Source organism: Ursus americanus, chromosome 12 (assembly GCF_024610735.1).
Source record: "Ursus americanus isolate L20-20 chromosome 12, mUrsAme1.1.p, whole genome shotgun sequence".
Lineage (NCBI taxonomy): Eukaryota > Metazoa > Chordata > Mammalia > Carnivora > Ursidae > Ursus > Ursus americanus.
In genome coordinates, this window is record NC_142138.1 from 2,727,968 (window position 1) to 2,746,915 (window position 18,948).

An 18,948-nucleotide genomic window follows, 5' to 3' on the forward strand; every position below is an offset into this window, starting at 1 on the left:
AAAAAATAAATAAATAAAATAAAACCGAATGAGAATCTGTATGCAGAATGGATTTTTCCCCCTAGCTTGTGAAATACCACTTAGATCACATCACCTTTGAAAGCAAGCAAGGACATTTACTGGTTTATTCCTTTGTTTAAGAAACATATTGACCACTTTCTGTGTGTCAGTCACTGAGTGAGGCACGAATACACGTTTCTTGTCCTCAGGGAACTTGAAATGCTTAATAAGAGAAAAAGAAGTAACCAGGGATTATAATAAATGACGTAATAATAGTATAGTGATGTCCCAAAGAAGGGGGGGAGCAGAGCTGACTAGAGAAGGCATCAAGGACAGGGGATGATTGAGGCCCGTGGGTGGCTCAGTTGGCTAAGCATCCTGACTCTTGATCTCAGCTCAGGTCTTGATCTCAGGGTCATGAGTTCAAGCCCCGAGTTGGGCTCCACACTGGGTGTGGAGCCTACTTTCAATAAAGAAAAAAGAAGAGGGGATGATTGAGTGGAATCTTAATGGAAAAGTGGGAGATTTTTTGCATGCAAATAGGCAGTGAGCACAGTATGTCCGATGAGTGAAGACACGCTGGTGTATACCTCTGGGGAAATAGAGGTAGTTTGGCCCACCTGGAACGTGAGATATATTAAAAATGGCAAATGAGGGGAAAATGAGGGAATGTCATAGCTTGAACTCTATCTTACAGGCTGCGAGAAGCCTCTGAAGGGTTTTAATCAAGAGCAAAGCCACAGTGAGGTATACTTTTCGGAAACATCGTCAGTGGCATAAAGGATGATGGAAGTGGGCCACGTTGGAGGCGGGGTGTGGTTAGGGGTATAGAACAGCCCCAGCGAAAGTGGGTAGGCAGTTGTCCAGAAAGGCAAATTTATAGAGACAGTAAGTGAATCAGTGGTTGCCTGGGGCTGCAGGTGGGAACGGGGCGGGACTGTAACTAGCTTGCGGGGTCTGTTCAGAGCGACGGAAGTGTGGGAAACCGCATGTGGTGATGGTTGCACAGCTCTGTAAATTCTCTAAAAAATCACCGAGTGGTGCATTGAAAGCGAGTGAATTTTATAGTATGTAAATTATACCTCAATAAAACTGCTTTAAAAAAGAGAAATAAGGGGTTCTCTTCTGGAAGAGCAGTAGCATTGAGAGAAGACAGATGTGTGAAATGTTGATAAAGAAGTAGAATTTGTAAGAGACGTTGGTTTTGTCTCCCAGAGGTCGGCTGGTCACCTGTCGCATCAGCCAAGTGTCCTCCTTGTGCTTCTGCGTTTCTGTAAAAAGACATCAACCCTGTCATCTCCTCGGTGGGCTTCAAAGCATATAGATCTGCCCTTAACTGGCTGTACAGACTGTCTGCCTCCGGATCCGTGTCAAAAAGGATCCGTGGTCCGTTCCTTTCTCCAGGCACTGTTACTCCTCTGCGGGCGGTGGAGCAGGGGGTCAAGCAGGTATAGGGTCTGTCTTTATGGAGCTGATAGCCCAGCAGTGGGGACAGATGCTACTTACAGTTAAGATAACTATTTTGTTTCAACCTGAGATCCGAAGGATAATGCGGGGCTGGGAGTGGGGCTGTAGACCCTGGTCCTGTATGCATCCAGCTGGCTTTCCTTGGTGGTGAGTGAGCCTTTTGAGTCTGAGGTCTCCAGGGTTGTCTTAGGCCTTAAATTACCTTGGTGTTCCTTATAACTGCTTTCATTGAACTATACATTGGCTTTATGCCACCGTTTTGACCAGCTCGTGTTGGAAGACATAGCCATGCAAGACTGATACTCACTCTAGAAATGCCCTGGGAGGTGCAGTCTTCAACGTCATACAGCGTCCCCTTGTATTATTAGGACCCACAAGAGAGATTTCCTCCTGATGACTGTTGAGTATTTGCTTTTATATTTTGGTCTTTTTGTCACTCTGAAGCACCCTGCTCCATCGCGCTTCAGGTCTCCACACACGGCGTTCTCTCTGCCTGGAATGCCTCATTCCATTCTTGTTAGGTTTAACCCCTGCTTACCTTCAGCTGTTAGTTCAGGTGTCACTTACTCAGGGAAGCCTTCCCTAACCAACACCCACTCCCCTTCCTAACTAGGTCTGGTTCTTTTGTTTTTATTTTATTTTTTAAGTAGGCTACACACCCAGCACGGAGTCCAGTGCGGGGCTCGAACTCACGACCCTGAGATCGAGACCTGAGCTGAGATCAGGAGTTGGATGCTTCACTGACTGAGCCACCCGGGCGCCCCTAGGTCTGGGTCTTAATGGGAATGTTCACAGCGCTCTTTTCTACTTAGTTTTTAGTTGGATGCTTTGTTGTTTGGTAACTTTTTTTGTCTATTAGACTGATGGCAGGGAGATCCGTGAGGAGACCGTGCTTTTTTGTTTGCTGCTGTATCTTAAAGTCATAGCATAGTATCGTGCCCAATAAATATTTATTGAACGGTCGAATGAATGAATGAATGCACTGTGGGCACTAAATCGTGTAACTGTTCACTTTCTCCTTTCCTTTGGTGATTTGGGAGTTCAGGCCTTCTTGATTCTACCTCTGGTTCTCATGGCATGCATTTTATGTACTAACATTCCCCTGGCTGTATAATATATTTCCTTTCTTGACTTCTTCATTTTTAAGTCCCAGTGTGTACTATAAATTCCTGTAGGCCACTTTAAGCGCTTTTGGAGAAGAAATAATAAACAATCGGGTATATGAATAGTAAAAAAAAAAAAGGGAGAAGTCAAAGGGAAATGTTAGTGCCTTTAACCAGATTCAGGAGAGAAGTTTTCTGGTGCATTGCTTTAATTTTATTTTCATTGTGAGAAGGGGGAAAAAAAAGCATGTCCCCTAATTTGGCAGGAAATGCCTCTGAAGAATTTGGGGCCTGTCTGTGCGCTGAGATGTTCTTCGCGGTGGCAGGAGGCCCGGGGATGGGCTCGGCAGGGCCTCCTGGCCCAGGGGTGGGAGGGCATGGACCTGTGGGTGCTGTGTGTGCAGCTGAGTGTTCCTATCCAGTTGACTTTCCCCTGGGGGGGGTGGGGCAGAGTTGGTGGGAGCTTGTGGGTTTTGTTTTGGTTTTTTTTTTCCTCTAAGAAGGAGAAAGAAATGAACTTGTCCTCTTGTGTTGCAGATTCAGTGGTTCTTTCCTTTGACTCCGCTGGACAAACACTAGGCTCAGGTACCAATCCCTCCCCCTCTATCCTTTCGGCACTCAGCCCTTGGCCATATTGGAAGTGGAGCCTGGTCAGGTGGAGGGGGGTATCTGGGGAGGGCAAGGGAATATCTCAGAATGGTGGGAAAGTCTTTAGAAGCTTTTCTGGGGACTTGTGGTCTAGAAAGTGGAATGCAACATCCGGGAGACTTGGCTAGTTGCTTTAAAAGTGGGCACTGGAGGAGTTTGGGTAGATGCTCCTTCCTCATTCAGAGTGTTCCAGGTTCATATAAAGGGTATGTGTTTTCTGAGCACGTATCCTGGCCCAGAGAGTGGGGCAAAGGGCACTGAGAGACCCCAGGCTCTGGGTATGCTAGAGAAGATAGTCATCAGGGCTCTTCAGCACAGTGTCAGACTGATGAGAATATGACAGCTTCCTGAGGACACACACTGTTGCATGTTTGCACGCACAACCATATACTCAAATACACACCTCCCCCAGGACGTGCACTTCACTGTGCACTTGTGCCAACCCACGTGCCGGCCGACAGACGCCCTCTCTTCCCCGTGTCTAAGTGCAGGACTCAGACTGACATACCCACTCCTTGGACCCAAATCCCTCGAGCTCGGTGGAGCTTGGCTGTCCCAGGTCTGAGGCAGTCTCCTTGCTCCACATCGCCGTGCTGTTGGCAGTGAGCAGAAAGAGGAGTCATTTCGAGCCTTCAGCTTGCTGCCATTACGTTGGTGTGGGAGCCCCAGGATGACTTTACTGTGTGAGAAGAGCATCTCCGGGCATGAAGCCTGCATTTTTAGTTGAAGATGGTGGTTCTTGGGACGGTGGGTGCTGCCTATGAGTAACAGGGAGGCTTGGCTGACCTGCCGAGGGTAATTAATCCATTTTGCTGTCCTTGAATGCAGTAGATTGACGTTTCACAAAGCGGCCGTGAGGTTCAGGCACTTGTGGAGGAGGGGAAGGATGAGTTCAGAGAATACAATCACAGCTACCCCTGTTTACTCCGGGCTTCCGATGCGCCAACAGCGTCGTAGTGCTTTAGACACATCTTGCGGGGTGGGTGGTGTATCTTTGATTATAGATAAAAGAAACTGATCCTCTGAAAGGTAAAGTAACCTGTCCGGGGCCACTCAGATCTGTCTGCTTCTGCGGCTCATACCGTCTCCCGTGTTATCTTGCTGTCTCATACCTCATATGCTTGAGAGGTACTCCACCCAGACGCTGAGGCAAGACAGATCACTTTAAGAGGGAGTGGACAGACAGAAAGTTTTTAAATAGACACAAAAGTTGTGTCTACTTTTATAGGAAAAGATTGATCAATTTTATTACATTAAAGTTAAGAACTTCTCATTAATCAAAAAGATACCATTAAGAGAGTGATAAAGGCAATCCAGAGTGGAAAAAAGCTATTTATAACACAACCAACCAACAAGGGACATGTTTCCAGAATGAAGAACTACAGAAATCAATAGGAATAAAGAAACAACCCAGTATCGAAACAAGCAAAAAGGCCTAAGCAGGCACTTCACAAAAGTGGAAATCCAAATGGCTGATAAATTTATGAAAAGGTGTTCAATGCATTTTGCATTGCTACCTGGGGAAAGGCAAATCTGGGTCATAGCGAGATGCCACTGCATGTCTACCAAAATGGCAAAACTTGAAAAGCTTGCTGTTCCAGGGTTGGTGAGGACGTGGTACAGTGGAAACGCTGAGTCTTTACTGGCCAGAGAGTGAGTGGATGACAACCCCTTTAGAAAAGACCATGTGGTATCTAGCAAAATTTGAATATACGCATACCTCATGACCTGGCATTTCCTCTCGTAGCTATATTCCTACATAAACTGATGCTTCTGTAGGTACCAGGACGTGTGTATGAGGTACATATACAGGAATCTCTCTGTGTCATTGGACGCATTTAGCAGCTATTTGAGGACTCTGAAATATGAATGGTAGCGGACAGATTGGGGAAAAAGGCTAGAATTAAGAGTGCTGCCACACTGGCAATGAACTTCTCATTTTTCCTCTGGTGTCCCATGTCCCAGACCCAAGGCCACACACCCAGCAGTGCACATCAGGGCACAGCCAGAGGGAATTCCAGAAGACCTCTGGTTAGGGCTCTGGGGTGGGAAAGGGGCTCTAAGGCTCAGACGGAGGGGAAGTCCCAAGGCTTGTCTTTTCCTCTGTTCTCTCGTGCCTTAGTCGCCAGGCAATCCCACGGGAGTGGTTTCAGTGGCAGCAGTGGGGTCTTCAAGCACCTGAAACTGAAAAAGGGAAACCTTCCTCTCTGATCAGAGGACATGGAATCCCAGGAGGGTGGGGTGAAATCGGTTGCTTTTTTTCCTCCACCTTCTTGCTGGTTGGATTTGGGTGCAGTGTGGGAAATGTGTGGCAGAATGTGGTAACTAAGATCCCAGCTTTCAGGCCAGAGAACCAAGAAGGGGAAGTCCAGTGAACTGGAAGGTACATGGAGAAAACAGAGAGGGAAGAACTCAGGAAAGTGATTCCAGAAAGTTACTTATGACCTTCTGAGCTGTGCATGCATGCGTCTGATTCTAACCAACATACCAAAGACTTTGAGAACTGATCTGAAAGATAGACCACTGCCTGAGTCTCAGACTGGACAGTGGGTGGCACCCACAGAGGCCACACTTGAGTAGGCTTTGAAACCGGAACTGACATTGAAACCACACCCCCTGGAAGGCTGGTCAGAACTTGCCACCCAAATTTAACCTGGTTGAGAGTCTGGTAGAACAAAAATGTCAGCATTCTGCACTGGATCTATTTATTTATTTATTTTTAAAGATTTATTTGTTTTAGAGAGAGAGGGAGAGCACGGGAGCAGGGGGAGGGGCAGAGGGAGAGAGAGAGAATCCTCAAGCAGACTCCCTGCTAAGCGCAGAGCTTGACACAGGGCTCGATCCCAGGACCCTCAGATCATGACCTGAGCTGAAATCAAGACTCCAATGCTTAACCAACGGAGCCACCCAGGCGCCCCTCTCCACTGGATTTAAACAAGACCTAAAGTATTCATAACTTCATATTCGAAGTCCAAGGTATAATCTAAATTACTTCTCCTGTGAAGAACCAGGAAAATCTCAACACAGATGTTGGAATAATCTGACAGTGAGTTTAAAGTAGCTATTATAAAAATGCTTCACAAAATAGGAGCAAACAGTGTTGAAACAAAAAAGATAGAAACTGTTAGCCCCCCTAAAAAAGATATTAAAAAAAGATACAAAAAAGAACCAAATGGAGATATAGGAAAAAAATATAATAACTGCAGTTTTTAAAAACTCAACTGAATGGACTCCATAACAAAATAGAGATGAAGAGGAAAGCAATTGGAATTATCCAGTGTGAACAATGGAAGAAAAAGGTAAAAAGTTGAGCAGAGCCTCAGTGATGGGTGGGGCAATACCAGGTCGCTGTCAGCCGTTGGAGTCCCAGAAGAGGAGGAACAATGCAGTGCAGAAGAGACACGCCAAGGAATAATGGCTAAAACGCCCCAGCTTTGGTGCCCACGTGGGGTTTGCCCTGCACACGGAAGGCTGGCTCATCATTCCAGTGTCGGGCAGTGTAGACCGCCGTATTCACTGTCTAAAGAAGGTAAGCTACAGGGTCATGTTAATTGGTGAAGAGAAAGTTTTTGGCAAAAATTCAACATCTACTGCTGATAAAAACTCCCAGTAAACGTAGAAGGGAACTTCTTCAAGAAGCTGGCTGTGAGGCATCTCCAAGCAGGCTACAGCAAACAGCATGCTTCCTGGTGGAAAACTGCTCTCCCCCTGAGATCAAGAACCTCTCCTGCAAGTCCTAGCCAGTGCAGTGAGGCAAGAAAAAGGAACAGTGAGAATACAGACTGGAAAGGAAGGAATAAAACTGACCCTCCTTATAGGTGAGATGATGGCCTACATGGAAAATCTCAAGGAATCTATAAAAAAATCCCCAGAACCCTCCTAGAACTAATAACTGAGTTTAGCAAGATGATGGGATATAAGATCAAAACATAAAAAATGATATTTCTGTATACTAGCAATGAATAAAAATAAAAATTAAAAGAATTAACAGCAGCGCCTCTCCAAACCAAAATACTTACATATAAATCTAATGGAATATGGGATCTGTGCCATCAGAGTGGTTCCTCTCCCATTTTTTAAATTTATTTATTTTTATTATAATAATATTTTTTATTATATTACGTTAGTCACCATACAGTACATCCCTGGTTTTTGATGTAAAGTTCCATGATTCATTACTTGCGTATAACACCCAGTGCACCATGCAATACGTGCCCTCCTTAATACCCATCACCAGCCTATCCCATTCCCCCACCTCCCTCCCCTCTGAGGCCCTCAGTTTGTTTCTCAGAGTCCATAGTCTCTCATGCTTCATTCCCCCTTCTGATTATCCCCCCTTCTCTCCCATTTTTTTGTTCCCATTCCCCCAAGTGTTCAAGCCATAGACCTGGAAACCACTTTGATTGTTGCCACTCCTTTCTCCCTTTCTCTCTTTTTCTGTCTTCATGGTATGTCCTTGTCCAGCCTTTTTTCTAGCAGCTCTGTCCAAGGTACCATCTTTTCTCCCCTGGATAAAGAAACATCTGCTGGGCTCTCTGCTCATTTGTCGCCTCCCAGTATTCCATTCTCCACCCTGTAGCCAGAGTGACCTTTTAAAGTGTAAGTCAGATCATATCTTGTTCCCACTGAAAGCTCTCCATTGACTTCATGGTGCACTTAAAATAAAATCCAAACTCCATGACCTACAGAGTCCCGACTTGCTGGCTCCCACTCCAGTTTCTCTGGAGTTATCTCAACCCTTGCGTGTTAGTCCATTTTGTTCCTCACTGCCCTCAAGCCACATTGGCATTCCTGCGAGTCTGTGAATAGGCCAGGCCCCTTCCTGCATCAGGGCCTGTGTGCTCAGTGTCTCCTCATCCTAGAATGCTTCACTCCTGCTTCCCGTGACCATCCCAGGTCTGTGCTCAGATGTCCTCTCTGCAGGAAAGCCTTCTTGGACCAATGCAGCTAAAGTAGTCTACTCTCTTGACAGCCAGTCCTTCTCTCAGAAGGTATGTCTTTATTTCTTCTTAGCACTCATCCTTCAGATTATCTATTTACTTGCATACAGTCAGTCTCCCTTAGTAGAATTTGGCCAGGGACCTTGCCTGTCTCGTTCATCACTGTGTCCCTGGTACTTAGAGAACAGTAGCTGGCATGTAATAGGTGCTCAGTAAATATTTGTTGAATGAAGAGTAGAAGAATAGAAATGGTGATGTCCATCATGCAATGTGTACTTAAGGATTACATTAAAAAAATGGCACATCCACATGGTGGAATACTCTATAGCCATTAAAAATGATGATGCAGGGGCGCCTGGGTGGCACAGCGGTTAAGCGCCTGCCTTCGGCTCAGGGCGTGATCCTGGCGTTATGGGATCGAGCCCCACATCAGGCTCCTCCGCTATGAGCCTGCTTCTTCCTCTCCCACTCTCCCTGCTTGTGTTCCCTCTCTCGCTGGCTGTCTCTATCTCTGTCGAATAAATAAATAAAATCTTAAAAAAAAAAAAATGATGATGCAATTTTATTCTTACTGACACAGAAGACGTGAGGATATTGTTGAGTGAGCAAAACACAGACAAAGAGCATGTATATTGAGGCCACTGTGTAAGTAAAATTATATATGCACATTCACACATGTATTTATGGAAAAAGAGATTTCTGGGAAGATTTTCACCAAAATGTTTACAGCAATTAACTTTAGATAATGGGAATTTCAAATGATTCATAACTTCATTCTTTAAAAATCCAAATGTAAAAAATTATTGTATGGTTAATAAATAAGCAAGTGTTAATCCTACAGCTGGGAAAAAAAATCATTTTTGTTTGGAGAGAGGGCCTCTGTCTTATTTTATATAATTGCTTGGTGATTATTTGTCCTTATCTACCCTACTAGGTCATAAGCTTCATGAAGTTTTAGATACAAACTGCAGAGGGAACCATTTTTGCTATGTCTTGTCCCAGCTGCTCTTTTGACATGTCGTCTGCCAAAATTCTCCTGCAGCTTCACACAAGATGCCCTGGCATGGTCTGGACACACCTGCTAGAATGGAATTGAATTCCCTGCATGCCCTGCTCAGCGTGTTGCTATTTTCCCAGGAGAGTGGGAAATAGGTGCATGACCCCTTTGCTTGCACTGGCTGGGCTGGGGCTCCTACCTTCCAGTGAGGTTCCACTTTCCGTTGGCCCCAGGTGTGTCACACTGGAGAAGAGCTATGCTGTGCTGGGACGGACGGTACACAGTCACAGGGGACCACGACTTATCAGGAGCTTTTTGCGAGGCCTCTCCCCTCCCCCACAATGTGTACCCATTTAAGATTGGATTTCAGTTTGTGAACTTCTAAGTTATTTTACTGGGTCACTTAATTTAGTCTAGGTCAGTGGATTTTTCTGTGTTTATTTTATAATACTGCTTTTCCTATTTTAGTTTGTCTTTGATTAATTGATCCTCCATTATGATTTATTTCCCTGACTTGAGAAGATGTGGGAGCTGTTTGCGTTTTGGCCAGCCCCTCTGGGCTGTTGTTGACTCCCGTGATTCATGTGGGGGCATGGCTGGAGTCTTTTGCCATCACCCTGGGGCAGAGGGATGGAGGTAATAGATAATTGCTCTCCAAGCAGCTGCTCTCTTCCTATGCGGGTCTGCTGTCCTTGTAGCCTCTGAGAGTCAGCATGGCATAATTTAAAGAAAAGCAGCTTCAGAGTCAGACCTGGGTTGGTTCAGCCGGTTCACTTAGTGGTTGGGGATCTTGAACATGTTATCTCTGCCCTCTAAGCCTCTGTTCCCTCATCTGTAGAACGGAGACAGTGCCTGCCCCGTAGGGCCGTAAGAGTTAAATAGAGAGTGTAGGTAAAAGTACTGAGAGCAGCGTGAGTACACAGTAGGTGCTTGATAAACAGTCGTTCCCCTCACTTTCTCCCTTCTCCTGCTGTGTCTGACAGTCCATTTGCAACTGTTGCCAACTTTCTCCTTCACCCAAGCCATGACATATATTACTTATGTTGTAATATAGCTTAGGACTTTTACTGGACACTGTGCAGTGCCGTTCCTTTGGAAATGAGAGACCTATTTCAGTTAGGGTAGTTCCTCATTCCATTTACCCCTCAGCCCTTTGCACTTCGCAATTCATCATGGCTCAGAGATTGGAGCCAAAGACGACCCGTTAAGAAAAGATCTGGCTGCGGGGCTTCTTCCTTACTGTGGCTGGAGTTTTCTTGTCTGTGGGCCTGTCCTGCCTGTCTGGCTTGTATGCACCCTAATGTGAAGCACTGTAATTTTCTGATAGAGTGACGTGCATATCTTTATCCCACAGACTGAACTTCATATACCCCGGTAGTGTTCTTCGTGGGAAATGTTCACTCATGTCATCAGCAGCCATTAGTTACGAAACATCTGCTTTGTGCGGGTTAGGGACAGCTGGTGGGGACTTGTGGTGGTTCTTTACAATGAGAAAAGGAAGTGGGTCACTGGAGACCAAAAATGCCGGTGGTACAGTTGGCTCACGATGTGTACCTGTATTCCAGAAATTCCATTCTGGGGCTCAGTGGCCTAATGATGAGGCTAGAGTAGGATCCTTGGCTTGGGAACCTCGAGGGAGGTCTCCCTTCATCCTGGAAGAGGATCTCCCTGTGTAGTGTGGTGTTCCCAACTGTTTACACGTGACAGCAGAGGTTGAGAACGAGTCTAGCTATACGCCACGCTAAAGTAAACAGGAGGGCACTTAGGGTTATCTTAATCAGGCATTGTGAGAGCATTTATAATCTTCTTTACAGAATTATAAACAAAATCAAATACAGAATATTATGGAATACATTAAATGTTGAATTGCTGTAAGACACAAATAAGCATCTTCATATTTTTAAGTGCAAAGCTTGAGCTTATTTCAGTGTTAATAATTTTTTTTATTTTTTTTTATTTTTTTTAAAGATTTTATTTATTTATTTGACAGAGATAGACAGCCAGCGAGAGAGGGAACACAAGCAGGGGGAGTGCGAGAGGAAGAAGCAGGCTCATAGCGGAGGAGCCTGATGTGGGGCTCGATCCCAGAACGCCGGGATCACGCCCTGAGCCGAAGGCAGACGCTTAACCGCTGTGCCACCCAGGCGCCCCCAGTGTTAATAATTTTTTATATCAGGGTTGCTGCCTCAGAGGTGGTCAGTTTTCCATATATGCTTGAAAAGAAAGTGCATTCTCCACTTGTTGGCTGTAAGGTACTCTATATCAGTTCAAATTTATTAATTGTTCAAGTCTTTGAATTCCCGCAGCTTCTGTGATCTTGGTTTGTCAGTGGTTCTTGTGTTTCCCATTACGATGACAGGACAGGACACTCATTGTATATTTCTCCTTGTAATTTTGTTAATTTTGTCTTAGCGGTTCCATCACTAGGTGCAGACACTTTAGCGCATAGCCCCCTTTTGCTTATGTCCAGTTTCCGAACCTTCTAGGAGTTTGCATGAGCTCAGAACAGCGACTTGGTCCTTTGGAATAGCAGGGGAAGAGTTAATGGTTAATTTCAAAGACCGCAGGCATCTGAAAAAGCACTACGCACATTCATGGGTCTGACGTGGTACAGGTGCAGGAGGAGAAGAGCAGAGGTTTGCATTATCCATGCCGCTTCCCACCTGGAGCCAGGCAGAGGACACACATGTGCCCCTTGGTCAGGGATTTTTATACTGCTGAGCTTTGCAGCCTGGCTAACGCAGGAAGCCCAGACCACAGACTAAACATCTGTCCTTCACTGCATAGCTGTGGGCTTGCTGCTTCGACACCTGAGGAGAGAGCACCTTCAGGCACTTGGGGGTGGGCTATATACGCACATCAGCCTACGTTGTGCCCGGCTGACTTGCGAGTCCTAGAGTCTTCTGTACTTACTACAGATTTGGCGTCAGCAGACTGCTGGCGAGACCCAGGCTTTACCGCCGGCTTCCCGGGATGCGAATTGACCCCGAAGAACTGGTACGCTCGAAACAGCATTTCCGTCGTCTGAGCTGCATTCGCATGCAGCTTCAAACACCCATTTGTATATAGTGAGATGCTCTGGGGTCTGCAGCCTTGCCCAAACCCGACAGTAAGAAACTCCGCTCCTGTGTCCCAGAGCATTACGCCTCTGCCTCCCCGATTATTTTTGATTCTAGTTTACATTTCCTAAAGATTAGACTTAAGCTCTCCTGCTAGTCTGGGACCTCCATGAGGAGCTGGGCACAGATCAGTCCACCAGTAACCAGCTTCTGAATATGAGAGCGCAGTGCCGGTCAGGTCGGAGCTCTGGCTGCGCCAGAAGTGGGGTAGTCACTCAGGAGCCTCAGGAAGTCTTTGTGGAGAAACTTAAGCTTCAGGCTTTTATAAATGAGAGGAGGGAATTGCCTGGGTGAATGCAGAGTCCTCAAAAGGGAACCCCAAAGTCAAAGCCAGAAACCGAAATGGGGGAGGAGTGCCTAAGAGCCAGGGCAGACTCTCCGTAGGCAGGTGACTGTGACGTAATCATCTGGGTGGGCTGGGAGCCAGAAACGGCGCGAGGGCTGTAAAAGGTGGTCGGGCTAGTGACAGGGAGCTGTAGCTGCGGCTGCCACCATTGGTGCACAGTTCCCGTTGCCCCCTTGCAAGGGGTGGAGGGAGACAAGAATGCAGGTCTTAGGGCTACTCATTAGGCTCTCTTGGTCATCTGGTCACTGTGTTCATTCTTCCATTGGTTTAGCACGTTGATGGAATACCAGCCGCTATGCCAGAACCTATACAAGATACATATAGTTAGGATTGTTTAATTGCAAGTAACAGAAACTCAACCTGGCTCACTTAAAAGGAAAGGAATTTACTGGAAGGTCACGGGTACCCATAGAACAAAATTAAGCGTCACACAGCTGGCCCTCAGAAGGGACATGAAGGGCAGTGCCAGGAATCTAGATTACAACAGTCCATTTCTTCAGCACCCTGTTTTACTCCCTGGTGCCACTCAGTTTAAGAGAGAAAGAGTCCAACTAACTAAGCTAGCTTTTGTCAAGTGCCTCCGCTCCGGGCAGGCAAATCCTGTTGGTAGTCTCACCGCTTGCCTGCAGTGGAAGAAGGGCAGTTCCTTAAAAGAAACCCAAGGGCTTGTTTCCACAAGAGGACAGAAGTGCCATGAGGACAAATGATTGTTCCCACTCTAACACTGTGTTAGAGGAGCGTGAAAGAGGGGGCACAACCGAGGCAGGAGGGTCAACGCATGCTCTTCTGAAAGAGAGTACATTTGAACTAGGGCCTAAAGGATACCTGGGAATTAAACCAAGTGAAGAGGTGAGGACACATTTCAGACAGAAAAACACTGCTTCTAAGAAAAAGTCTTATGTTGAGACAGCTCATGGCTTATTCAAGGCTTAATCAAGAGGGCCAGAATAGCCTGAGCAGAGAGCACGGTGGGGAAGATAGTGCAAGATGGGGATGGAAAGGTAGGGAAGGGCCGAGCCGTGAAGGTCCTTGTGGCACTGGCAAAGTACCTGTTAGATTTTGCTTTGACAACTGTATCTTGAAGGATGAGTGGGTGTTTGCCAAGTCAGCAGGGTGAGTGAGGGCATTGCAAATAGAGGAAACATTGTCTGCAACAGCTCTCAGGCAGAAAGGCTGCCCAAAGGGGAGTGGTAGAAGGTGAGGCCGGGAGGACAGGTACAGACAGATGAAGAGCTTGCCACACGGCCTAAGCAACAGCGCAGATCCAGCAAAAGCAGTGACTGCGGTGTAGGGAGGAGGGTCTGTATTTAGACATGAGAGAGGGTACACCAAACACGTCTTTCTTGGAGGACTGACTGGTAATAGCACTAGCAAACAAAACAAAACAAAAAATAGGGCTGGGGGACAGGGTGCAGATAAGTCTGATTTGCAGCATTTTGAGTTTGAGGTGGCTGGTCATTTAGGAGCAATGTGTAGGAAATAACCAGTGTGGAAAGGGGTTGGGAATAATGTTTTAAGAGAAGGGAAAAGCATGTACAAAGGCCTAGAGATGGTAAAGAAACTTTGGAGGAAAAGAAAGTAGCTGAGTCTGGCCAGAGCATAGAATTTGGCAGGGGCAGAGTGGGGGTGATGCAGGGACTCCAAAAGTAAAGTTGGGATGGTTGGTATAGGTCAGATCCTGAAGAATCGTATGAACCAAGAGACTGAGATTTGTTCTTAGAACAATAGAGGATGTTCAGAGATTTTAAGCAGAGTCATTTTTTAAAAAGATTTTATTTATTTATTTGATGGAGAAAGCACACCAGGAGGGGGAGCTACAGAGGGGAGGGAGAAGCAGACCCCCACTGGGCAGGGAGCCTGATGTGGGGCTCGATCCCAGGACCCTGGGATTACAACCTGAGCCAAAGGCAGATGCTTAACCGACTGGGCCACCCAGGTGCCCCTTAAGTAGAGTTATGACAGAACCATATTTGTCCCATAGAAAGGTAGCTCTGGTCACATCAGGAAGAATCTATTAGAGAGGGACAAGACAGGAGGCAGGTAATTCAAATGAGAGGTGGAGCTGACTTCTTAGTCAAGGATAGTAAAAACAGACAAAAGTAAGTGGGTTTGGGATCCATTTAGAAGAATGAAACTAAAAGAACATGGTAATTCTTGCCACCCCAGTGTTTATAGCAGCGTTACCTACAATAGCCAAATTATGGAAACAGCCCACGTGTCCATCAGTTGATGAATGAATAAAGAAGATGTGGTGTATATACAGTGGAATATTACTTAGCCATAAAAAGGATGAAAGCTTGCTATTTGCAAGGACGTGGATGGAGCTAGAGAGTATTAAAGTAAGTGAAATAAGTCAGCGAAAGACAAATACCATATGATTTCATTTATGTGTGGAATTTAAGAAACAAAGCAAATGAGCCTAGGGGGAAAAAGAGAGAGAGAGGCAAATCAGGAAACACACTCTTAACTATAGAGAACAAACTGGTTGTCAGAGGGGAGGTGGGTGGGGGAGGGGGGAAATAGGTGATGGGGATTGAGGAGGGCACTTGTCATGATGAGCACTGAGCGCTGGGTGATGTATGGAAGTGCTGAATCACTATAATGTACACCTGAAACTAATACTACACTGTATGTCAACTAACTGGAATTTAAATAAAAACTTAAAAAAAAAAAAGACATGGTAATTAAATAAGAAGGGAATAGGAATCAAAGAATTCCGTCAGGTTTCCAGCTCGGCAGTTGCGTGAATAGCGGTACCATTCATTAAGGCAGGGACCGCAGGAGGAGAGCCAGGTTCTGCACGTGTGAGAACGGTGAAAGAGAAGCCTTTGTGGGGCAGCCTGAATTCAGGTGTCTGTAGGAAGCAGGTATGTCCGGCAGACAGCTGGGTATACAAGTCTGGGCCTCAGGGGAAGAAAAGCTCAGACTGAAGACTGAGACTAAAGTCCACTTTGCTCTGATCTTAACCCTACAAAGCTTAAAAGCAATCCTTGAAAGGATCAAACTTTCTAAGTAATTTAACTACACCTCAAAAATAAATAAGGAATGCACAGATAGCCTGCACCCAACAAAGGAACGTTCATGTGGCTGGCATCCAGTCAGGAGTGACCAGGCTCACCTGAAGCTAATACAGCACTGTAGGTTAACTATACTGGAATTTAAATAAAAAACTTAAGGGCTGGCTCGGTTGGTGGAGCATGTGACTCTCTATCTCGGGGTTGTGAGTTTGAGCCCCACATTGGGTATGGAGATTACTTTTTAAAAAAAATCTTTAAAAATTTTTAAATTAAAAACTTAAGAAATATATATATATATATATATATATATATATATATATATATATATGTAAAGAATGACCAGGCAATTCAGAAAAAGCGTGAAAAAACAACCCATAATGAGGAGAAAAAATGATCTATAGAAATAGGCCTAGTGACAACAAATGATAAAATTAGTAGGCAAAGACATTGAAACATATTCCATATCTTCAAGAAGGTAGAAGAAAACATGAGAATATTAAAGAAAGACAAATAAGATGGAAAAAAGAAATTTAGAGATGAAAAATAGTGTTTGAGATGAAAACTGTACTGAACATGTAAACAGCCAGTTAGACACTACAGAAGGTGAGAGTAGTCAACTAGAAGATATTTCAGTAGGAATTATCTAAAGTAAAATACAGAGAGCAAAATTACTGGGGGGAAAATGAACAGAGCATTAGTGCATAGTGGAACATCAAGCAGCCTAATACTTGTGTCACTGGAACTTCCCTGAAGAGAGGGGAGAACAGAAAAAAATTTGAAGAAATAACGGCCAGAAATTTTTCAAATTTGATTAAAACCATAAACCCATAGATCCAAGAAGCTCAGCGAACCCCAAACACAAGAAAGGTGATGAAAACTGCACCACAGCGTATCATAAGTACTCCCCCTCATGTCTGCAGGAAGTTGGCATTTGAGAGGAAAGCCTCCCCTTGAGAGCTGTGGGAGAAGCGAGGTCTCACACGGCAGAGCCAGGCTTCAAGTCTGCCGGGAAGTGGGGAGGTGAGCCAGAGGGCATTACGAGAAAGATTTTAAAAGGAGCTCGGTGAGGGAAGGAAAAAACCCACAGCAGAATGAGGATGAGAGGAAAAAAGTCCACTGCCCATTTTAACAGTGGCCCATTTGACGTAGTCCACGGCCATACCTGTTGTACCCGGGAGATTAAGCTGGCTCGGCGTTTTCCAGAGACTTCCTGCTGTTCTCGAGAGCCTGCATTCGTTTGAGACAGCACATTCCTTCTTCTGGTAAATGCTCCTAACCGCATGTGTCATGTGGGAATCATGATTTTTTACAACCCTTGTCTCCTGTCACTGTGATGAGAGCAGGCGTGAGGAACGGATGCACCCCAGGCCACTCCTGGCCCTTCCCTGGGAGTTTTGCCATTAGGAGCAGAGAGACGGAGTCTCTGTTTTCAGAGCCAAAGCTGAAGATGTGTGTCCGAAAGTGGCTGGCAGCATGTTTTTTGACTTAGGAAGGAAGCTGGTCGGGGAGGGTAATGGCTCAGGGGGGCCCAGTGGTGTTCCAGACATTTCCCGTGGTCCCTGAAGCCCTCTGCACCCTGGCCCTTTCCACACTTCGGTTGTGTGAACCATTAAATTGCCCTTTTTGCCTAAATTAGTACAACCAGAATATTGAACATTCAAGACACATCAGGGAATAATCAAAGCCCACTTTATTTTGTCTCCCTGTGTCCCCTTAAAATGTTTTCAGTGTGGGAGGTCCAGAGGATTTTTTGATACCGCTGAGGTAATAAAAATCCCATGGTCACATTGAGTCACCAATTCTAAAATTAGAGTATCCTGCCTTATGTAATAGCCATAGCTTTCAATTCATTCAAAGCTACAGTGACTTCCCCTCCCTGCACTCAGGGCTTAGTACCAGCAGGTGCCTGACTCTGGGAAGGGGATGGGCCTGGCTCTGCATTCTCCTTCCACTCCTCCCCAGATGCTGGCTGCAGTTTCTGACCTCTCTGGAATCCGTGGGGAAGGTAGGAAAGAATGGGAGCAGAAAAGACATAAGATCCTGTTCGCCCTGTCTCAACTGTGGAGTGTTTAAAGCTAACGCTCGTGGGGCACTCCTGGTAGGCATTTGGGATACCCTCTCCAATGAGGGACCTCTGCTGTGCCGTTCCTTGTTGGGGGCAGTGCACTCACCAGAGCCTTGTCACTCCTTCTGCCGCTCCTGGGACTCTGGGTGTCTGCGCCACTGCTGTCTGCTGCGGCCCTGGCCACCCTCTGGACAGCTGTTTTGGAAGGGACCTAACACAAACCCACACCAGCTCATTCACACATCCTTTCCTACAACAAGTTTTGGGAGGCAGGCCAGTTCTAAGGCATCTCTCCTTCCATCCAGCCCACTTGTGTCCTTTACACTGGTCGGTACCCGAAGTCCACCGTGTTCCCCGTTCTTTAAGGGTCAAAGTGAGGCTTCCCTCACCAGGCGTGAGGGAGAGACAAGTACTGTCCATCCTGCCCCTTGAGTGAGATGGGGTCCATAGCACTGCTCTCTCCACGGAAGCTGTTCACATCTTCCCTCCTTAATTTCTCATGGCCAGTTACTTTTATATCATGTAGGGAGGGCCTTTCAAGTTATGTACAAGCTTTCAGACACTTCCCTTGAAAATTTACATCTCAGTCCAGAACCTCACGTTAGTGCCTGAAATGTATCATCCCAGAAGCTTGGCTGAAATACTCATTTTTTCAGAGAGAACAAGCGAGCAAGCGAGCAATGGGGGCCGGTGGGGGGTGGCAGAGGGAGACAGAGAATCCTAAGCAGGCTCCAGGCCCAGTGCCGAGCCCGACTCGGAGCTGGATCTCACAACCCTGAGACCACGACCTGAGCGGAAATCAAGGGTCGGACGCTTCGCCGACTGAGCCACCCAGGCGCCCCTGAAATACTCTTTTTAGCATCCTGTTAGGCTAATTTGATTTGGGTATATGACCATTGTGACCAGGTAACCCTGGTCATAACAGTCAGCGAATGTTTAATGGAGCATCTGCTGGGCTCGGCCACGGAAGAGAACCGCTTCCAGTCCTCTCAGGCCGCCCGTCTAGGACAGACCCTCAGCCACTGGCTGAATCCTGCCCATGGACGTATTTTGGGTAATCTCAAAATCTTTAAATTTTTCTTGAATCTATTGCTAATAGTTACACATTGGGAAGTTTTACCTTAAAAGATCCAGATTCTTGGCTTTAAAAAAAAAATCAGAATGTGGCAATGCTGGACCTGCATCACTGAGCGCTTCTGTTGGCGGGCCCGGTGGAGGCTGCCACTCCGGCAAGGCGTGGGGTCTC

At 46.1% G+C, this 18,948-nt stretch overlaps 1 protein-coding gene across 8 annotated transcripts in view; it reads left to right on the forward strand.

Moving 5' to 3' along the window:
- Positions 1–18,948, forward strand: part of ST3GAL3 (ST3 beta-galactoside alpha-2,3-sialyltransferase 3) — a 183,107-nt gene that overhangs the window by 65,268 nt on the left and 98,891 nt on the right. For 6 of the 8 annotated variants that reach the window (XM_087865806.1, XM_087865804.1, XM_087865807.1 and 3 more), the window contains one exon: positions 3,108–3,155. The exons of the other annotated variants lie outside the window; for them this stretch is intronic. Coding sequence is in view for 5 of the 6 variants with exons in the window: in XM_087865804.1 (XP_087721930.1) it covers positions 3,108–3,155 (48 nt within the window). In the remaining variant the exon portion in view is untranslated. The remainder of the gene's footprint in view (positions 1–3,107; positions 3,156–18,948) is intronic. 8 annotated transcript variants of the gene reach the window in all.